This window comes from Diadema antillarum, unplaced genomic scaffold, assembly GCF_040938485.1.
Source record: "Diadema antillarum isolate AM-2024a unplaced genomic scaffold, OU_Dant_1.0 scf00000167, whole genome shotgun sequence".
In the NCBI taxonomy this organism is placed as follows: Eukaryota; Metazoa; Echinodermata; class Echinoidea; order Diadematoida; family Diadematidae; genus Diadema; species Diadema antillarum.
Window position 1 is genome coordinate 3,022,413 of NW_027271056.1, and position 21,390 is coordinate 3,043,802.

The window sequence follows — 21,390 nt, forward strand, 5'->3', positions numbered from 1 at the left end:
AGAATGATCACAAAATGTGTCTCAGTCCACATAAAAATGAGGAAGGTGCAGCATTAACTACAACTGTACATACGCAGAGTTTGTGTACATTGAGAACTTTCTTTTTTAATGAAAAGAATGGTACAATGACATTATGTTTCCTCTGTCATGATCATGATCTTTAACGTCATCGCCATCATGCCCCCCTTTAACACAATCATTTTCTTATTCAAATTCATGAAATTCTTCCGTCAAGTTGTTTTTTATTGCAACCGATAAACAAATTGCCCTACATCGAGGTAAATAAGCACTGAATTGATCTGTCTTTTAGTAGTAGCCATAACAAAAGAAATCATGGTCATACATGCTCGGGCAGGATTTGAATCTACGACCTCCTGATCTCCGGACTGGCATCTTATCCTGTAGACCACCAAGTATGCCCATGTTTTCTTTTGTCATGGGCACTACTAAAACACTGATCAATTCAACACATACGTCCATGTAGGGCAATTTGTTAATCAGTTGAAATCATTTTCTTGCTTTGAAGAATTTGCTCCTCACACAAACATGAATTGGTCATTTCATGTAGGCAACTCCAAATCCAGTCAGAATCATTGACACCTGATTACATGGTCCCTACAATCTTGACTACAACAAGTCTTGGCCAGTACATATATCTACACAATGAGAGGGCTCTCTCATGGAATATCATACAGTAGCTATGGATGGTGCTGTACCCCTCACAATCTTTATCCTCATCATAATCGTCATTCTCACAAAAATGACAATTTGTTACTCTCCATTACAATTATGCTGGTCATCATCATCATCATCATCATCATCACCATCACCATCACCATCATCATCATAATCATCATCATCATCACCATCACCACCATCATCACCATCATCACCATCATCACCATCATCATCATCATCATCATCATCATCATCATCATCATCATCACCATCACCACCATCATCACCATCATCACCATCATCACCATCATCATAATCATCATCATCATCACCATCACCACCATCATCACCATCATCATCATCATCACCATCACCATCATCATCATCATCATCATCACCATCACCACCATCATCACCATCATCATCATCATCTTTATTATCCACACTCTCAAGAGTTGTCAAACAACCCCCCTCCCCTCCCCTCCCCAACCCTTCCCCCTTTTGTGGACTCACCCTGCAGCTCCCTGCTATGTATTGTTGCCAAGTCCCTTCCTTCGACAGACCTACAGGTGGTGCGGGCATCATACCAGCTCTTTATACCATCCTCCCCATATATGATGTAGCACTTGTTGTCAAACCTCCAGTACCCTGCAAGACAGTTCCCAACAGGTGGGCTGGTAGGGGGGTGGGTGACACGCCCTGTGGCACCACTGGCCTTGCGGCAGATGAAGGTACTTTCTGTGCCACAGTTCAAATCATTCCAACGTCCACCTGGAAAGATTTGGGCATCCATCACGTCACATGAGTGGTGCAATCACAAACCATAGGACATATTAATATTAGCTACACATTCAACCACCATACATGCATATCTCTTCATAACTGTTAATGCCACTATTTTGGAACCATGTGCACACTACGCAAAGCATATAGATTTTCTTAAGTACTTCACTAATTCATTTTGTATCATTTTCAATTCTTTGCAAGGTTCTGAATTTTTCCAGCAGCCTCAGTTCAATTTAAAAAAAAAACAATAACAAACAACAGCACAAAACATACATTGTATATCATTATAATCATTACAACACTAGGGGAAAAGCCTGTAAGTGCTTGCACATGTCATTCTGAAAAGTTTTGCTGTCTTGGTCTCACAACAACAAAAAAATAAAAATGACAGAATACATGTTGTATCTATAAATCACAGTAATGAATTATAATTTCCCAGTATCAAACATCAATTGGTAATATACCCTGGTATCCACTTTGGACGCTTTAATTAATAGTGAGTTTTGTTGTTAAATCTTTCTTTGCCACAATACAAAACAACTTTGACAGCTGAAGAACATATATATAGTCTTGTCCCAGATATAGTCATATTTGTTTTAATGCATTCCTACACAAATTACACACTACAGAAAATCTGGGGAATGTGGTTGATACACATAAATTATACAACTGTAGAAGGCAATTGCCAGGCAAGGTGGGGTTAATATTTCCATTTTTTCTTTCCTTATCAAAGCCAACATCCATCCATCTTCAAACAACTAACTTTCTCTCTGTTACTGTAAGGCACAGCTGGTCATATTTATTGCCATTACTAGTATGGAGAATTTCTGTATTATTTAGTAAGACATAAACTGAGACTTGCTTATGGAATAGAGTTGTACACACTGCTCCTCCCCATTAGCATCATTAGGCTCATTGGTATTCCAGAGCGTGAAATCAACCGGTGACTTGTCGGACCATCTGCAGTTACAAACACAAAAGAACAAACTTCATGAAAAAATCAACAATAATCTCTCTTATGTCATTCTTAGCTGTCTACTCATATATGACACAAAGATGGGAGAATGTAATAGACATTTTTCTTCAACCTCTAAGCATTTTAAAAGTTTTACATGTTACAGTTGAAGCAATGACTTGTGAAACTCTGAGCTAAAGGGAGACTGTAACCATGGCTCGACACTAACTTTTTTGTTTGGTGGCCCGATGGGGCCACCAAAATCCTAAATTTCAAATCTTTGGTGGCTCGAGAGAAAAATTTGGTGTCCAAAAAAAAAAAAAAAAAAAAAATTAAAAGTCCTTTTTTTTTTAAAAGAGTCAAATATTTAAGATTTATGATAGTAAGAATTAGAAGTTGGACATATCTACTCATAAATAAACTTCAACAAACTTGCAACACTCACTCTCAGGCATTCATTCAGTCCTTTTCATAAATCCTTTGAACAAATTTAACTGCTAATTTCCGGCGCAAAAAGTTACAAATTTATTGACATACTTTTCAAAAAATTTTGGTGGCCCGAGGCGGGCCACCACATATGCCCTTTTTTTAAATTTGGTGGCCCGACTTTCATTTTTGGTGGCCCCGGGCCACCGGGCCACCGTTAGTGTCGAGCCCTGCTGTAACAAAATACTGAAAATGGAGAACTTTCACTGGCTTTAAAGGAGAGCTCAAACGCTGGACTGAGTTCTATGAGTGATGAGCAGAATCAATAAAACATAAATGACAGAAACCAGTTGATTTGGCCATTTTGCTTTGGATTCAATACTCACGTGTACGTGCCCTCCACTGTATACTCTCTCATACCAATATATGGTCGAGTGTAACCATATCTCGCCAGCTGTATATAACAGATTGAAGAAGATGAGAGATAGGATCAGAGTCTATACAACTTCTTGACAGGTTTGACAAAATAGTAAGGATTCCCATCCCCCCCCCCCCCCCCCTCAGATTATGAGTCATTGTAGATGAGACAATATGGCAAGAAATTAGCCATGACAAAAAAAAAATGAATATATGAATTGACAATAAAAATATGGCTGATTGAATGTTCCACAATTCTAATCTTGTCCTCATGGCTGGTCCTCTCTTTCATGCCACATTAACCCGTTGAGGACGGATTGATTTTGCTACAACACGCATTTCCCATAGACACCTGCCCGAGTATACTCGGGACTCATTCTCAATGGGTTAACCACCACACCATAGAACAGAGCTTGATTGGCATTACAGAAATCATATCAACACAGACACATTCTGAATGTCTGATTATAATGATTAACAATACTTCAGGAAGTCTCTTGGTCAGGAATATGCTGTGCAAAATTCTCTCTCTCCGCAGGCTGGTGGAAATTCTGCATATTTTGATTCAGTATCATAGACTCAGAAAAGAAGTGCATAGGATGACGCATTGCCAAGATTTATTGAGTCTTCATGAATGATTTCACTTCATTTACCATTTCCTCACTCCAATTGGCAAGTTTGCTGATAAACAAGACTTGAAAAGACTTACATGTGTCTTGAGAAAGTCGATTTCATCTTGACTGTGGATTGAAACGAGGTAGCCTCCAGCCTCCATACAGTACTCGTTAGCATCAAACCAGTTCTTGTTGCGACCATCTACAGTAGCCCCAGCACTGAAGAAGTAGCAGTAGGTACCCATGTCAGTATCATACTTTAGCCAGTCTGGGTCATTGTCACAGGAAGGCCCTATGATGAGGGGCAGGTGAGAATAGAAATATATTATTTGCTAAAACAAATAACAATATACAACTGTACACACAAAAATGACTTTTTTTCAACAATTGCATTCATCATTTGATGACATTTAAAATCAAGAGAACCTAGAGACATAGAACAATATCACACAGAGCTGCCAGACTTTGGAAGCACAAAATTGGTACTTGGTATCCCCAAAATTTGTATTTTTCCTTCAAAATTCACATTTTTGCAACCTGTCCTCTTTCAACTATAAATAGAACCCAATAAACAATATTACTACCGATTCTTTGAAAAGGTTTAAAGAGATGGTATGTCTCACAGCATCTCTTCCAACAGTAAGAATCTCCAAAACAAATTGCATACAGCTTTGTCACTGACTCTCTGTAAGCACACACACAGCCGAAGGGTCTCGGTTGGAGTCAGCCATTACCCATGAGCGTATGCTTCTTGCAAATATCTGCCGATGGGTAACATTCACATTTTCTAAAATGTACCCTGGTGGACAGCAAATGAAGATTCATTCAATCTCACCATCCACGTCTCCCCATGCCACCAGGTCTGTAAGAGATGCTTGGGGTTGCCAGAGTGCCTGCTGCATTATCAAGAGCCCTTCAGTCATGACAATATACAAAGTAGGTACAAATAAAGAAAAAAATTGTTATCAATTCATGAGCGCGTACTCACATGGCGTTGGTGATGTAGGCTCTGGAGTTGTGACTGGAGTTTGACCTGAAACAAAATCAAAATGCATGAGACACCGCTTTAATACCCTCTTGAATACACAACAGTCAACATATATATTTTTAAAGCCTTTATGTTCATCATTAGTTTCACATGCATCTTCACCCAGCTTGTGTTCATTTACACGCTCTACGACTAGTAAGTTCATGGACCATGGGGTCGTTACAAACTGATTGAAAGTTTCAACCAGACATTCAGGTTTCCCTTCCTGATCATGTGAAACGGGCAACCCCCAACCCCCAGAGCACCCCGGGAAACTTCAAACTGATGAGGTGATATATTTAAAAATAGATTTCTGGGCACATTGCCACTAATCAGCTGTTGTCTTTACCTTTGATGATGGAGTCCCAAATGTCAGTCAGAGGTTTGGAAATTTGGGAATTAGCTGTTAACATAATTAAGACTTGCGTGTCTTACATGACTGCCTCCCTTAAAGAAAAAATTCCAGTCCTGTTATAAGTTTGTCAAAGAAGAAAGAGTAAAATGTTAAGAGTATACGTAGGTAGTACAAATAGGGTAGTTATGAAATTGTGAAGTTTCGCTAATTTCTGCAAAACTGTTCTCGTATAATTGAAATGCATATGCAAATGAGTGAACTGATGATTTCGTCACCTCACAATTTTCCATTGAACTTTCACCAAAAAATGACGAAAATTCAATTTTTCTGTTATTAAAGTATAATGCATGATGCTATTCCTAGTTGAACAACTTTAGAATAGTGATCAGTTAGATATATAGGGATTTGAGACTGGGGCATAATTGCATTTGAATTAAAAACTGGAAATTTCAAAATATTATGTACATTCAACTATATGGCAAGTTGTGAGGGGATGACATCATCACTTCATTATTTGCATATTCATATTGACTGTTCAAGAACTGTTTCCTGAAAAATTAGTGAAAATTCAAAATGTCATAACTTCCTTATTTTTCATCCAATTTTGATAAAACTTTCATTGTTGTGCTAAGAAAATTTTACTCCTTTTCAGACTAATTTTCGTCTGCACTGGAATTCCCCTTTAAGTGTTAATGTCAAATGTTTTCTTGTGCACTACTTGCATTAAAGTTACAAAAATTCTGGTGATGGCAGCTGTAAGCACGCACACTGATCCGGTCATATTCTCTGGTTCAACATTACGGCATCTGAGCTGGGGGGACAGTCATGACTGGAACAGTCTTCATTTTGCATGAGTCAGCTGCAGCCACAACCAAGGGCATGAAGCTTGACAGGGATCATAATTAAAGGACAAGTTTAGCTTCATATACATGTGGATTGACAGACCCTGGTTGTAGCAACATCAGTAGAACACATCAGTATGAGTTTGAGGGAAATTGGACAATTCGTTCAATAGTTATGAATTTCTAAAGTTTCTGCGCAGTCACTGCTGGATGGAGAAGACTACTACAGTATATGATGTCACATGCATAGAACGATATTAGGAAAATAAAAAGAGAATTTCACAATTCTTTTTTTTTTTTTTAAAGTACACATTCCCTTGACTCACTACTGACATATGTTAAGAGTAATATTTATTCCCCCTGCCTTCTGAAAGAGGCAAGTCAAGTGCTCTTTCATTATGCCAGCAAAGTGAAAATACGTTGTATTTTCTCTATATTCTCTTTACATCATTCTACGCATGTGACATCACAAGCTGTAGTAGTTTTCTTATCCAGCGATCGTGACACTGAAACTTCAAAAATTCATAACTATTGAACGGATGGTCTGATTTTCTTCAAACTTTCACTGATGCGTTGTGCTAACATTGCACCGTTCTCTTAGTCCTTATGTATATGAAGGTGAAACAGTCTTTTAAATAGCAAAACTACCTCAAAAACCTTGCAGGGAGAGAGATAGGCCCCTACATGCACAGATGAGAATAACAACATTCAAAATGCATGCTTTGTTTGTGATTAATAATCTATCTTCCTTCCTTCCTTCTCCCTCTCCCATCCTAACCCCCCCCCCCCTCCTCCTTAAAGGTCTTGTTTACCTTTGGGAGCAGTTATTTTTAAAATGTTCAAGATATCACATTCGATGCATATGTGTACATCAGTTGTATCACAAAGCATCCTACCATACAAAATTTTTGCAAGAAAGCCTAAAATTTATGGAGATATCACTATCTTTCTCAATAAACCATAACTGTATAGGGTTTAGTCTGGAAACATTTTTGATTATAACTATTGTTCAAATTTTGTATATTTCACAATATTTAACATCGACTATACTGGTTCAATTTTTTACATTGGTTGTTTCTATCCCTAACTCACATTTTACAACCATTTTGAAGCACAAATGCTGGGTTTTTTTGTTTCATCTGCAAATGGTAAATTATGCCTTTAATTCAGTAAAACAGCCACCAAGCTCTTCAACCAACTTGGCGATGAATGATCTCACATGAGACATGGCAGATTAAGTGTGGTGATAATGGTTGTGGCTCAAACCCTCTGCCCACTATATGGAGGTTGCAAAACTCCCTTGACACCAGCAGAGAGCAGTGTCTCCTTCCATACCATTAAAAAGAATTATCGTAAATGATGTGACACTAACATGCCACTGAGCCATTTTTCTTTCTGCTAAATTTTGTTACCCTTTACTGCAGATACGCTTGGACATAATGATGTACCTGGTATCTCCCATATCCATGGAGGTGTAAACATTAGATGTAATCACGTATCAAACTGATCTACAATTTACTGCATTGTAGAATGTGCAATGCACATTGCCAGACTCTTGCGATGATGGAGGGAGCTGGAGGAGGTTTACTCCATCCCCAATTGCCAACGGGAAGTGATGTCCATGGCAAAACAGAGGGAGAGAATGTACAGAATCTATCAATGAATACGACAAGATACTGGCATTGTTCCCCTGTATCCCAAAATAGCAGTTTGTGGTATCTGATTACAAATGAATATCTTGCAAGTTCCTGTCACCATCTGAGAGAAAATGAAAGGCTGGCACCAGCGACGCTCTCAGAACACATTCACTGAACTCGTCTCTAACCTTTTGGAATCTTGCAGATCCAGTACCTGCGGGAGTCGCAGGACTGATCATTCCAGACCCGACTGGAGAAGAAGGTCTCGGTACAGTCCTCTCCACTGCCCCAGTCATTGGGTTCTCCTCCGTTCCAGTTTGTGTGATCCACCGGTGTGCCGTCGCTCCACTCAAAACCTGTCCAAGTTATGGCATGGTTAAAAATATTGTTCAAATGGGTGTACTTCATCAAGAGGCCAACAGGTTCTAGTGCTCAGCTCATCATGGCGCTTTGCCCTCATGGCATTCTACCGGATGCAAACTATTAAACAAAAATTGAGATTCCAGGATTGTTGCAGTCACCCTTGGCGGCACCTTCCTCATTTTGGGAGCTTGCGCCCCACCCTAGCCCCCCCCCCCCCCCCCCCCCCCCCCGACTCAATCTAGGAGCGCCATCACCATTTGTACAAACTATAATGCCCTTTCCAATACACACGTAGATGATTCCTGCCGAGTTTGGTCAAAATCAAGCCACAATGTTCAAGACAAAGATGAAAGTACCAAAATTCTGAAAATTGGCCAATTTTTCATATTTGGGGCACCACCACGGGAGTGCCACACCATCGTTTGTGCAATCAACAATTAACCTGTTGAGGATGGGCTGATTTTGCTACAGATGCATTTCCCATATATTCTATAGGCACCTGCCTGAATATACACGGGACTCGTCCTCAACGGGTTAATACCCTCCCTCTAATGATGATTCCAGCTAGTTTGGGGTAAAATTAAGCCTCTGGCTTCTAAAAGGAGATAAACATATAGAAACATGATAAGTTGCTAATTTGAGGAATTTGGGGTTCTCCCTACATAGGGACTCTTGGGGGCACTGACACCATTTGTACAAGCTAACATCCACTCACTCAATTGATTCTCACACAGTTTGGTCAAAAAAACTATGAAAATATCAAAACTTTTACACACGACGCATGCTGGATGCCCCATGCTGGATGGCAAATGTTTGCAATAGTTCATTTGAGCCATTCCACCCAGGTAGTAGGTATTTAGGCCATCTTTCATCCTTACATCTGATTAACAAAAGTAATCTGAAAAACAGTGAGACAAAGGTGTTCCGACTACGATTTAACCACTCATTCTGTAAACTCGGCCAATTCGAGATCTGCCGATACAAAAGAGCATGACCCACATTACCATTCATACAATACAAAAAGTTGCGCAAAGTACAATGTAGCTTCACATGCTTTTATTATGATATGTCCACCTAAAGAATCTGAAGCACATGTATCTTAGTTCTGTGAAAACAGGATGACAACCGTCAAATAAGAAAAAACCTTTTGACGGCCATTTTGATGCTGCTTGAATCCTTCCTAACTAAATGTTCGACTTTTGAGTCGCTGATGTCTCATAAGTGATTACTGGCTAAATATCACTGCTTTTGCAGGAAGATGATGTATAATTAGAAGTAACATGGCTGAACCTGTGGACAAGAGATATGTCTTCAAAATGTCCTTGTCAGAAAAGTCTTACCTCCTTCAGTGCTTCGATCATGAAGACCAATCCAATAACCACTAGTTCTGAAATGTCATGCAAGAGAAATAACAAGTATTTATGATAAACTGTCGTGGTGAAATGTCTGTATGAGTTACATGTTTGTTTGTGTAGTAAGACGGGCAATAATTACACGTTATGTCAAAGTTCAATGAATTGGTGAGCATTGGGAAATGAATGGCATGAATGCTTTTTGCACCAAAATTACTGGCTGACAACTCTTGAGTCCTTTGCACTGCTTATAAATGAGGAGTTCTGAGCGAGGAAGATTTGTGATCCATGCACCCAAATTATTCGAACAGTGGCGGATCGGGAGGGGGGGGAGCACTTTTAACTTTGTGGGGCTTTTTTTTAAAGATAAAAGAAATAAAAAGAAAAACTTAAAGAGGGACGGTAACGCGGGTGTGTGCCCCCCTTTTGATTTTTTGATCTTGTTTTTTTGAAATAAAAGTATGCATAAAATGGCACAACGATCAACATAAATAGGACCTACTAAAATATTCCTACCTCCCAGAAGTGGCACCAGAAATATAGACTGCTTTGCGCTCCCCCCCCCTCCCCGCCCCCTTTATGGAATTCCTGGATCCACCCCTGATATTCTACTCACTTTTCAAAAAGAGAAAAGTGAAATACAAGTACACAAGAAAATTGTTCCTGAGACATCAAACCCAATTAGTAAGATTAAGGCAGGACAAGGTTGGTTGGAGAATGGTATCGGTCTAGCACATTATCACCCCATGAGAGAGGCAAGGCAAGTACCTAGAGTCATTTATAGGTAGCGTCTAGTAAAACTCACTGGGTGGAGCCCGAGTTAGAATAGATGTAATTCTCCTCCTCAGAACTGTGAAAGCTGGCCAAGTCTCCTCCCATGTTCACACACCGGTCTCTGGCTGTCTGCCAGCTGGCCTTGGCAGCGCTATTAACTGTGTAGGCCTGTGGGATTAAAAGAATTCATTTTAAGATTAATTTCTATCAAAACTATCAAAATCAAATACTAGGTTGAATGAAATAATGAACTTAAACATTATCTCTACAGATCATAAAATATCAACCCACATATATGATTTAGCACAGCACTACACCACAATGTAAAGGAAATATATATAACAATTTATGGGGCAAATAATAAAGCTAAGGTAATAAAAACTGTATTCTAGTGCTTTCTGTCTGTTTGCATGTGTTTATTCATGTCTATTGTTCAATCTCTCTGCAACTGGTCTACAGCATAAAAAACAATAAACAACACAAAACAAAAACATCACACAATGCAAAATTTGAACCTGTGGTGCTGCGGCTTTGTCAATGTGGTATGAACCCAGCCCACACAAAGCAAAAACTTGAATGAGTTGTGCTGTGGCTCTGTCAATTTTGTTTAACACCAAGACTTTTAAGTGTCCTGCGTGTGCAACATCACTGTGTAGGCCTACTATAAAATGATACAAGGAAGTTGTCAGGGGAAGGGGGAGGGGTGTGGGAGGAGGAAGCCCCCTCCCACAAACCTCAATTACATATAAGAATCAGACTGAATGAAAGCATAGAAAAATAAATCAAAAGCATTTGAAAAACATCAGTCTGATTGCAACTGATTGACAAATTGCCCTAATCGACATAAATAAGCACTGAATCGATCATTGATCAATTCAGTGCTTATTTACGTCGATGTAGGGCAATTTGTCAATCAGCTGCGATGAAAATATCTCAACGGAAGAATTTCATGAAAGATCAGTTTGATTATTCATAAAAATGATACCAAAGTGTGATGCAAGTCCAGGATATATCTTACCCTGAAGCAATTATTGCCATAGCCAGTCCATCCCCCAGCACACCCTGTGTTGGATGGCTGGGTGGGAGACTGAGTGGTGACAGGAGGGGGCGCTGTGTAACCTGTGCGCAAACGCTTGCACATGTACTTCAGGTTGGAGGCGCAGTCGATGTTGCTCCACAGACCAGCCAGGAGTCCAGATGAAGAGGTTGCACAGCGTCCCTTGGTGTCATCTTGGCCAGTCGAATGGGGCACACAAAATTAAAATGACAAGATGATTATGCCATCTTATGTCACGGTCACAAAGGACCCAAATCTATGCTTACATTCTTTCCAATATGCAACAATGACCTTTTTTTCAACATCTTTCTTCATCTTATGAGCAAAAGAATTCTAAAACAAATGTATCAAGTGATTTTAATGTCTGCAATACTTTTCTGAATATTTTTTTTTTAGGATACACCATTTATGTAAAATCAGACCAACAATGCCCAACATATATCCTCACTTGCAGATTTGCAGTCTTTATGAATCTACATGGAATACACTGTCAAAATTCTATTTAGTCCTTATCAAAATTCAAAAGTAATCATGCATGTAAAGAATTTTTCTTCTTTCTTCTTTTGTAATTTGCATTTCTTCAACACATACTATGACCAAGATGTTTTTCTAAAGGCAACACATCAAAATATTTGCAAGATGCATATAAACATAGCCACAAGTTTTAATTCTCTCATCTATCTCTTTAAGTTTTGACCTAAAACTACTTGTGACCCGTCTCTTGAAACCTCTCTTCCCTCCTCTGAAATGCAAGTTTCTCGGATGAGAATCAAGTTTGACAGAATAATTACATTTATAGCACCCACATGAGGACAGACTATGAGTGGGCGGGGGTTAAAAGAAACAGCCGTTATCACAACTACAGCAAGAAAATTCAAACATTAACACTGATTTCTGGGAGTTCTGTGTTTACTTGTTCAACATTCCCAGCATGCTATTAGTTCACATTTACTGTAGGCCTAATGGCAATGGCACAGATACAGTATGCCACAGTGCAGTGCGCATGCGGTTTACAGCTGAACGGTACGGCTGTTTATACATGTTTAATATTTGTCAAATGCTAGAGAAAAAATGGATCAAGGCGTCACAAGTAATCTTGCAATTATTCTGATGTGTGCATTCTCATTATAAAAACACCTTTTGAAGTTTTGCATGAACTTCAAAAAAAAAAAAAAACAACAACACACACACACACACTCTGATTCTGACCCATGATTTTTGTTGCAAAGTTTCTGGTGGAGTTTTGTACAGTTGCCAAGCAATTTTCACTGTAACTTCACAACATTTCTAATTTTACAATTTCTCTATCCTGATGAGAACGCCCTCATATCTCACCTGGGTACAGATAATCCCAGTTGGTGTAGGAGACCCTTGAACCATCACTCCAAACATACTGGCCCTGGTTATCCCTGTCATTCAGCCCTATCCACACTTTTGATCCATCCTCAGACCCAAGTAAGCTGGCAAGCACTGTTTGCTCATACCTATACAGAGATATCACAAATTAGTGTTCAAGGAAATAAAGTGGAACAATTATATCTTATATCCACCATAAGCAACACTGAGAGACATTATGGTTTATGGCAAATTTACTCTCACTTAAGATACATACTTGCCTCCCTAATCATAGTGAAAGACAAAAACTGAATTACTTACAAAATATTCCACTGGTATCTATCAAAAAAACCCTCTAAGTTAGTGTTCCAGAAGTCTGCTCATCCTTCTAAAAGCCAGATAGTAAATCATCACAGATCTAGGATAGTCACATAATCTTTATCAATGGTTGCTGCAAACACTTATATCGCGGGATTCCTTCAATATAATCTGTATTATGAACACCAACTGAAAAAGAAATGACTAGCCTGGGTAGCGGCACTCCCACTGAGCTGAAGCCAGTTCATGGCAGTGACACAGTGATGTCTGAACAAATACCCAATGCCTCACCTCACTTTCATTCTCTCTTGGTCTTATGACCTCTGCCAAGGGAGAAGGTTATGTTTTCTTTGGCATTGGTTTGTTGGTTTGTTTGTTTGTCCATGTGCAAAATAACTCAAAAAGTTATTTACAGATTTGGTTGAAACTTACAGGACAGGTTGAGAATGATACAAGTAACAGATGATTAAATTTTGGTAGTGATCTGGCAATTTTTATGGATTTTATAAAGGATTTTTGATATTTTGGCAGGTAGGGTCAATGAAATTGGGAGTTCAAGCTGCGTGTATTTGAGGTTTTCATGCATGCACTAAAGTGCATGCTCTAGCTTCTGCTAAGGCAATTAAACGTAACAAAAGGCTTCTATATTGGGAAATCGGCCAACTTTCAGCACGCATATGTATGGGTGGAAATCACTGTTCTCTATGGAGGAACAAAATCAGAAGTGGAAATGAACTGCTTGGCGGTTTTTAGTGTTTCTCTAGTTTGTAATGCATTAGCCTCCGGCCAGTATAAAGGTGAGTTGAATTGCAAACCAAGGCAAAATTTGCTTGTAAAATGCTGTCAATAGAATCACATCAAAGCCTGAAAAGCTAGGAGACATCTTTCTGGAATTTGAATGTTACTCCCTCTACAATCCACAAACCTCACCTATCCAAGACAGACACCAGATCGCCACCACTGCTTCTGCAGTCAGCGAGGGCGCCCTGCCAATTACTCGCTGAACTGGAGACAGAGTAGCAGTAGTAGCTGTAGGCAGTTTCACTCTATAAGGCAGAAAGAAGTAGTTGTACGTTGTTGCTGGGGTTTTGTGTGTGTGTGTGTCTGTGTGTGTGAGTGTGTGTGTGTGTGTGTGTGTGAAGATATGCCACAAGCAAACAATCACGAATTGCAAAATGCACAACACATAGTAACTGAATGTGTTATTATGGCAAGGATTACTGGTGAACATACATAAAATCTGTAGAAAGTATAATACACGAGACAGGGTACACAAGTGGGGAATCTTTAACTATACTGGTGACAGATATGATTTTTTTCATGTCATTGAAAAAATTCAAAGTGTACCAAAGAAAGAGCTAGAGTACAATCCGAGAGACATCAATCACATAACCAAGAATATCACTTTCAATTAATTGCCCTGAAATACAAGGTTTCATGATATTTACATTGACTTTGATTAGCTGGTTACTTTCTCCTAAACTGTCAAATTCTCCTAGGATCTACAATGAACTGTTGCCTTTCTTTCACTATTTTGATAATCTTTTATGAGGTAAGAATCTATTTCATTCACCTGGTAGTAATGTATCTATCATTGTGGTGAAGGTTCTTCAGCTACAGCACACAAAATGAATCACCACTGCTGGAAGGACTGTACTCATCAGTCTTACACTGCATAACTTTCATTCAGAGCTGTCTATTGAATGATGGCTAGAGGAGGATGCACACTATAGTTCTACCAGATTGGATGAGATGGATGACATCAGGTGGTATCCACTGGTAGTCACTTACCCCACTGCAACCTGTTGGAGTGATGGGAAATTGAGTGGCTGGTAGGTTCTCTCTGGGCCTCTTACACACTGCAGCTCGGTTTCTACTGCAAAGCACGTCATTCCAGTAGCTCTGTAATGAACAGAAAGAAATATCATCTATGAGATCGATGTGTAGTGTTTTGGGCACCATGACACAGATGGACACATGCATTCAAGAACTTGAAAAAGTTTTAAATATCATAAGGATTTGAGTATCTGTTAAAGCTGTAGCTACATGCACTTGATAAGCTATTTCAGTGGCAATAATCTGTTTTTCCTGTAACATAGTGAATTCAATCAATGACTTTTTGAAACAATGTACATGTATTTCAAAAGGTTGTAAAGAACCCAACATATTAATCTGTCATTTTATCTCAAAAGACTGATTTGTGAAACTTCAATATCACACTATTGTCTTCTGCTGAATTTGATTCTTGCCTTTGTCACAAAATTATTCTAGAAAAAGTGGACAGATAGAGCCATTCTGGAGGTGACAGCTATCTCATGGGCGTCACCAGGGGGGGTGCGTTGGGTGCGAACGCACCCCCCTTCAGACCCTAAAAAAAAAAAAAAAAAAAAACAACTTCAGTCTGCGAGCGACCTCAACGCCGGACACTAAATGATTATTATTTTTTATCTATTTATTTATTTTTTTGAAATTTTGCATCGGGGACAAAAACAACCAAAAAGAAAAAAATTGTGGGCAAAAGCAATTCGCACCCCTGGTTCTGGCAGCACTGATTTTATACATATCTACCAGTGCAAGTGTATTCTATACGTGTTGACTATATACATAGATTTTGGACATCCTTCCCATACTTGGTCACTTCGACGCCACCTCGCTGGTCATACCTCCCACAGTCATGAACATAAACGGACACCCTTGACTACCAGTGGCGGATCCAGGGGGAGGGGCGCACCGGGCGTCCCGCCCCTCTTAATTTCCAAAGCGAAAGAGTATAGCTACAAACGGCAGTTTTTGGACTGTAAAATGTCAAAATTTTCAAGCTCGCTCGCTGGCATTTAGTCGTAATGCCATTCTCCTGAAGTTGCTGGCAGTTCCACCCGGTGCGCCCCCCCCCCCCCCTTACTGCAAAAAATATAGCTACAAACGGCAGTTTTGGGACTGTAAAATGTTACAATTTTCAAGCTCGCTCGCTCCGCTCGCTCGCATTTAAATTCTTCTAATATTGCTGCCAGTAATTGCCAGCAGTTGCGCCCGGTGCGCCCCCTCAATTTCGAAAGCAAAAAAAGATATAGCATCAAACGGCAGTTTGGGGACTTTAAAATGTCAAAATTTTCAAGCTCGCTTCCATTTAATCTTTATGCAATTCCCCTGATGTTACTGCCAGTAATCGTCCAGTTGCTCCCGGTGCGCCCCCCCCCCCTTAATTTCCAAAGCGAAAAAATATAGCTACAAACGGCAGTTTTTCTACTGTAAAATGTCAAAATTTTCAAGCTCGCTCTCTTCGCTCGCTCGCATTGAATCGTTATGCAATTCACCTGATGTCGCTGCCAGTAATTGCCAGCAGTTGCGCCCGGTGGCATGCGCTCCACCCCCCCCCCTTAATTTCCAAAGCGAAAAAATATGGCTAGGAACGGCAGTTTTTGGACTGTAAAATGTACAATTTTCGAGCTCGCTCGCATTGAATCGTTATGCAATTCACCTGATGTTGCTGCCAGTAATTGCCAGTAGTTGCGCCCGGTGGCATGCGCCCCCTCCCTTAATTTCCAAAGCGAAAAAATATGGCTAAGAACGGCAGTTTTTGGACTGTAAAATGTAAAATTTTCAAGCTCGCTCTCTTCGCTCGCTCGCATTTAATCTTTATGCAATTCCCCTGATGTTACTGCCAGTAATTGTCTGCAGTTGCGCCCGGTGCGCCCCCCTCCCTTAATTTCCAAAGCGAAAAAATATAGCTACAAACGGCAGTTTTTCTACTGTAAAATGCAAAATTTTCAAGCTCGCTCTCGTCGATCGCTCGCATTGAATCGTTGTGCAATTCACCTGATGTTGCTGCCAGTGCCAGTAATTGCCAGCAGTTGCGCCCGGCGGCATGCGCACCCCCCCCCCTTAATTTCCAAAGCGAAAAAAATATGGCTAAGAATGGCAGTTTTTGGACTGTAAAATGTAAAATTTTCAAGCTCGCTCTCTTCGCTTGCTCGCATTTAATCGTTATGCAATTCAACTGATGTTGCTGCCAGTAATTGCCAGCAGTTCCGCCCGGTGCGCCCCCTCCCTTGATTTCCAAAGCGAAAAAATATGGCTAAGAACGGCAGCTTTTGGACTGTAAAATGTAAAATTTCCAAGCTCGCTCGCATTTAATCGTTAGGCAATTCACCTGATGTTGCTGCCAGTAATTGCCAGCAGTTCCGCCCGGTGTGCCCCCTCCCTTTATTTCCAAAGCGAAAAAATATAGCAACAAACGGCAGTTTTTTTTTTTTTACTGTAAAATGTCAAAATATTCAAGCTCGCTCGCTCCGCTCGCTCGCATTTAATTGTTATGCCTTTCTCCTGATGTTGCTGCCAGTCATTGCCGGCAGCTGCGCCCGATGCACCCTCCCCCTTTATTTCCAAAGCGAAAAAATATAGCTCCAAATGGTAGTTTTTTTTTTTTTACTGTAAAAGATGAAATCCTATAGCTACGCCGGTGCCCTTTCCCCGCTTGGTTTCCCTCAACAACAGTAAAAGTCTAGGGATTGAGAGCTTCCTATAATGTCTGTCCACCAAAAAAAAAAAAAAACATCTCGTTACATTAGGGTCAAAACGCACCCCCCTTGAAAAAAAGCTGGTGACGCCCCTGTATCTACATCTCAAATACGGTACTGAGCATCTTTTGACATACGTACATTGGAGTACATCTCCACACAATCCTCTGCCCTGCCCCGGTAGTTGTTTGGCTCGTTACGATTCCACTCAGAGAAGTCGACTGGTGTGGCATCATCCCACTGGAAGGACATGGGGTCGTTAAGGTCATTCAACCCAATCCACACTTTACCTGTGACTCCATCTAAATCAATGAGATCAACAGAGAGATTAGATCTTTTGTTACACCAGATACCACACTCATACCTTTTTTTCCCCTCAACATCACCTAAGCCATAAGACTGATATTGCTAATTCTACAATATTCCTAGTGTCACTGCTACCATTGTATCTAATGTATATTGTAGCACTGATTCAACCACCTATTGCAATTATTGATATAACTATTATTTTAATTCTATCACTGCTGCTACTACAACTAGAGTAAAATATCCCGTTTGCGGCAGTTTAAGCATTGTTAAGGGTTTTTCCAACTTGTAAACAAATCAGGCAAATTATTTTCAACCATTTCATATATCATAGATAAGATTATTCATTAACGCAATTGTTTTCATGAAAGAAATTTACCATTGACCAACGCAGTTTTCATGATTTACCAGGGCAAAACCCGGCACAATTTTCGCCGATAAGGGCGATATGCGACGTAATATTTCTGCTTGCGGCACGATGTACAATCCCTATGCAATACGCGCGTGCTCCGCGATCTTTAGCTGAACGCCTTCACATGTCTCGCGAACATTGCGTAAGCGCCAATTCCCATTGCGAAAGCACGTGAAAATAGCGTGCGCACATGCATTGGCCGCAAACAAGATCGCAATTCTGGCGGTGTTGTTGATGTCTTTCTCGTGTTTTTCTCATTTTTTTTCGATGGTAACATCCACTTTCCGAAAAAAATGGCGGCCCACATCGGCTCGCGAAAGTTCTATTTTACGTGAGGATATGTTTTCAAAATCCATGAACATCGAGAAAACGACAAAAAATCCAGTTTCTTGGACCATTGTTTCTTAACTGTTATGTTAAGAAGTACCGAAAATTTCATTTTGGATGCGATATGTTGTCATTTAGGTGAGAAAATTTCACTTTCGTCAGAGATCGTGCCCATTTTATCGGTTGATTTTTGTCGATTGCTAGTGTGTTAGTATATGTGTAGTGTGCATGTAACAGTGCAATGCTGTGTTTAGCTGTATATTACCGTGTATGTTGTACCTGCCGCGAACGGCTGCACGGCCGCTTACTGACGCAGTTACTCTACCACAACTGTTACCACCACCACCACTACTACTACTACTACTGCTACTACTACTACTATTACTACTATGAAGACTAATACTTCTGCTATTACAATCACTGCTACTTCTACTACTGCTACTACTACTACTGCTACTACTGCTACTACTACTGCTACTGCTACTACTGCTGCTACTACTACTACTACTACTACTACTACTACTGCTACTACTACTACTACTACTACTACTACAGTGTACCTGATTGGGATGATGATTGTTATTATTACTTAAATTAAAATCACCATCAACATCATCATCATTACCATCTTCAATGTCATTATCATCATCATTATTGTTATTATCACTTTATATTTCGCATTGCCATAAGAATTGATTCTCAAACTTCTGAGAGAGATTCATCTTACTCTCATTGGCAAGAGCTCTGATGAAGCTGTTCTCGTTGCTGTCATGAATAGAAGCCAGCTTGCCCCCTGAAACACCATTGATGTTAGCGCAGTTAGTCTGGGCAGAAGAATAGCTCATGGTGTCACTTAAAATGTAGTAGCAGTTGTCGCCATAGCGTGACCAATGATCGGCACAGCGGTAGCTTGATGGGAGGGTGGGATCGACAGGATCCACGACTTCCATCTCTGGTGGAGGAATATGATGTTTAAAGATAAAAGCGATTAGGTTCAACTAGAGAGTGAAAGAGAATGGGATGGAGAAAAAAAGGCAGACATAAACAGAAAGATTTTGTGGGAGTGTGAAAAGTAAAGTTTATCAGTTGCAGTATAAGAAAAAGAACAAAAATGTTAACCAAAAAAAAAAAAAAGATACAAGGGAACATTGGAAGAAGGTATTCCCCTGTCCAATGTAGGATCGGATTGAGATAAACCTTCCAGAATAAAGTCACTACATCTTAAATCCAAATAATGTGGTTGGCATTCTGAGAAGGCAATGCACACTTTCAAGAAGAAACTAATTCTGAGAGAAATCAACAGGTCCCCATACAAGCTAATGATGGAATCTCAACTACATTGTATCTTTTAATACATTAATACCATGGTGATACCATCCTGCCACACTAAATGAGAAATGTACAAAAAAAGCAAGAAATACTAATAACATCTGCAATGAGTGTAAAAATACCCCCACAACAGTAATTCAACAATGAATGGTTGAATGAAGTGAACCAGCAATGAGGTTTATTTTTCCAATCAGCATGATATATTAAGATTACCATTTCAAAAGTGAAATAATCATCTACCAGAAATGCACGTGGAATAATCCGAACACAACAGATTTATTTGCCAGTGTCTGTGCTTTTAGAAATGATGAAGAACCAATATATGTTCATGCTTCAAAAATAGTTTTTGTCGTTAGTAACACAATTGTGCTACAGTTAGTAACACAATGTAAAGATTATTCCAGGAGAGCTTTAGGTATACTAACGTCTCTCATAATAGTCAACGTTTGCATCGGACATGGGACTGGAGGAGGTTGTGTCAAAGAAGGTGCACTTCTTGCTGGCCCGGTCATAGTTGAAGGCGCGGCAGGTAAAGCTGTCCATCTTGACGCAACGCTGCGCGCATTCACCGGCAAAGACATCTGACAGCGTTAGGCTCCCAGTTCCCACCTCCAGCCGGTTATTTTCGACGGTGAAATGCGTCACCAGGTATCCTACACAGTTGACAATCAGTAGAAATGCAAACCATGATAAAGTGTTTATAGGTGGCAACAAATAACTGCCTGCTACCTCATGTTTATAGGTTGCACAGTAATGCATGCTACATTTCTGTGATTTCTACATCATCTCCTTATTAGCTGTCATGTTCCATTACAAAAACAAAGTTATGACAACTCAGAAATGTTTTGAATCACAAGTTGCTCTAGTAGAACAAATTTTTTTTTTCATACAACTCTTCAAATAAGAATGGACATTGTGTTGATGATGTATTACATAATCACGGCAAGTTCAATCTTAGCCTCGAATAATCATCAGCTTTTCTTATTAACAATGCATGTTTTCGGTGTGCAAATGGTAATAATAAAGGTGCAATATTCATTTGATAAACATGACCAGGTATCAAAATTATTTTGCAAATATCTTCCACTTGTCTCAACTGAGTGGATAAGAGAGATGTACTAACCATTCTTTTTGCAGATGTAGCCTCTTTGTCTGTAGCAGTTGATATCATTCCAGTTATCGGTACCTGTGTAGATTTCCATACAGTCTTCACCATTGACATCATTAGGTTCACCTGTTGGCAAAATGTGTTTGTAAACACAAGAGTGCCGAAATGTGTCTCACCCATAAATGTACCACAACACATTTGTAAAAATCTAACTTTGATTTTTATAAAGTGGAATCAAGGCAAAGTGTTAGTACAACAAGAGCTTTGTAAAAAAAGAATTATTTGCAAAGAATATGGCCCAAAAAAGAACATGGAACAGTATAATTATCATTTCTATAATAGTGAAAATGTCATATGGTTGACAAAAAGTGGTGTACATACAATTTGATTGTTAGAAGGAACATGATTGGAAAAAAAATGTAAAAAATACTCTGTTAGGTATAAACACAGTCAAA

The 21,390-nt window shown here is 39.6% G+C and overlaps 1 protein-coding gene across 1 annotated transcript in view; it reads right to left on the reverse strand.

The window, feature by feature from the left end:
- The window catches only part of LOC139722616 (macrophage mannose receptor 1-like), a 54,342-nt gene that overhangs the window by 9,471 nt on the left and 23,481 nt on the right, over nucleotides 1-21,390 (reverse strand). Inside the window, exons 21-36 of the mRNA XM_071633917.1 lie at nucleotides 20,951-21,061; nucleotides 20,253-20,480; nucleotides 19,226-19,450; nucleotides 17,595-17,755; nucleotides 14,728-14,838; nucleotides 13,867-13,982; nucleotides 12,619-12,767; nucleotides 11,245-11,456; nucleotides 10,258-10,394; nucleotides 9,441-9,487; nucleotides 7,926-8,093; nucleotides 4,712-4,789; nucleotides 3,972-4,168; nucleotides 3,232-3,299; nucleotides 2,335-2,424; nucleotides 1,192-1,457 (exon numbers count right to left, since the gene is read on the reverse strand). Coding sequence (XP_071490018.1) covers nucleotides 1,192-1,457; nucleotides 2,335-2,424; nucleotides 3,232-3,299; nucleotides 3,972-4,168; nucleotides 4,712-4,789; nucleotides 7,926-8,093; nucleotides 9,441-9,487; nucleotides 10,258-10,394; nucleotides 11,245-11,456; nucleotides 12,619-12,767; nucleotides 13,867-13,982; nucleotides 14,728-14,838; nucleotides 17,595-17,755; nucleotides 19,226-19,450; nucleotides 20,253-20,480; nucleotides 20,951-21,061 — 2,364 coding nt within the window. The remainder of the gene's footprint in view (nucleotides 1-1,191; nucleotides 1,458-2,334; nucleotides 2,425-3,231; nucleotides 3,300-3,971; nucleotides 4,169-4,711; nucleotides 4,790-7,925; nucleotides 8,094-9,440; nucleotides 9,488-10,257; nucleotides 10,395-11,244; nucleotides 11,457-12,618; nucleotides 12,768-13,866; nucleotides 13,983-14,727; nucleotides 14,839-17,594; nucleotides 17,756-19,225; nucleotides 19,451-20,252; nucleotides 20,481-20,950; nucleotides 21,062-21,390) is intronic.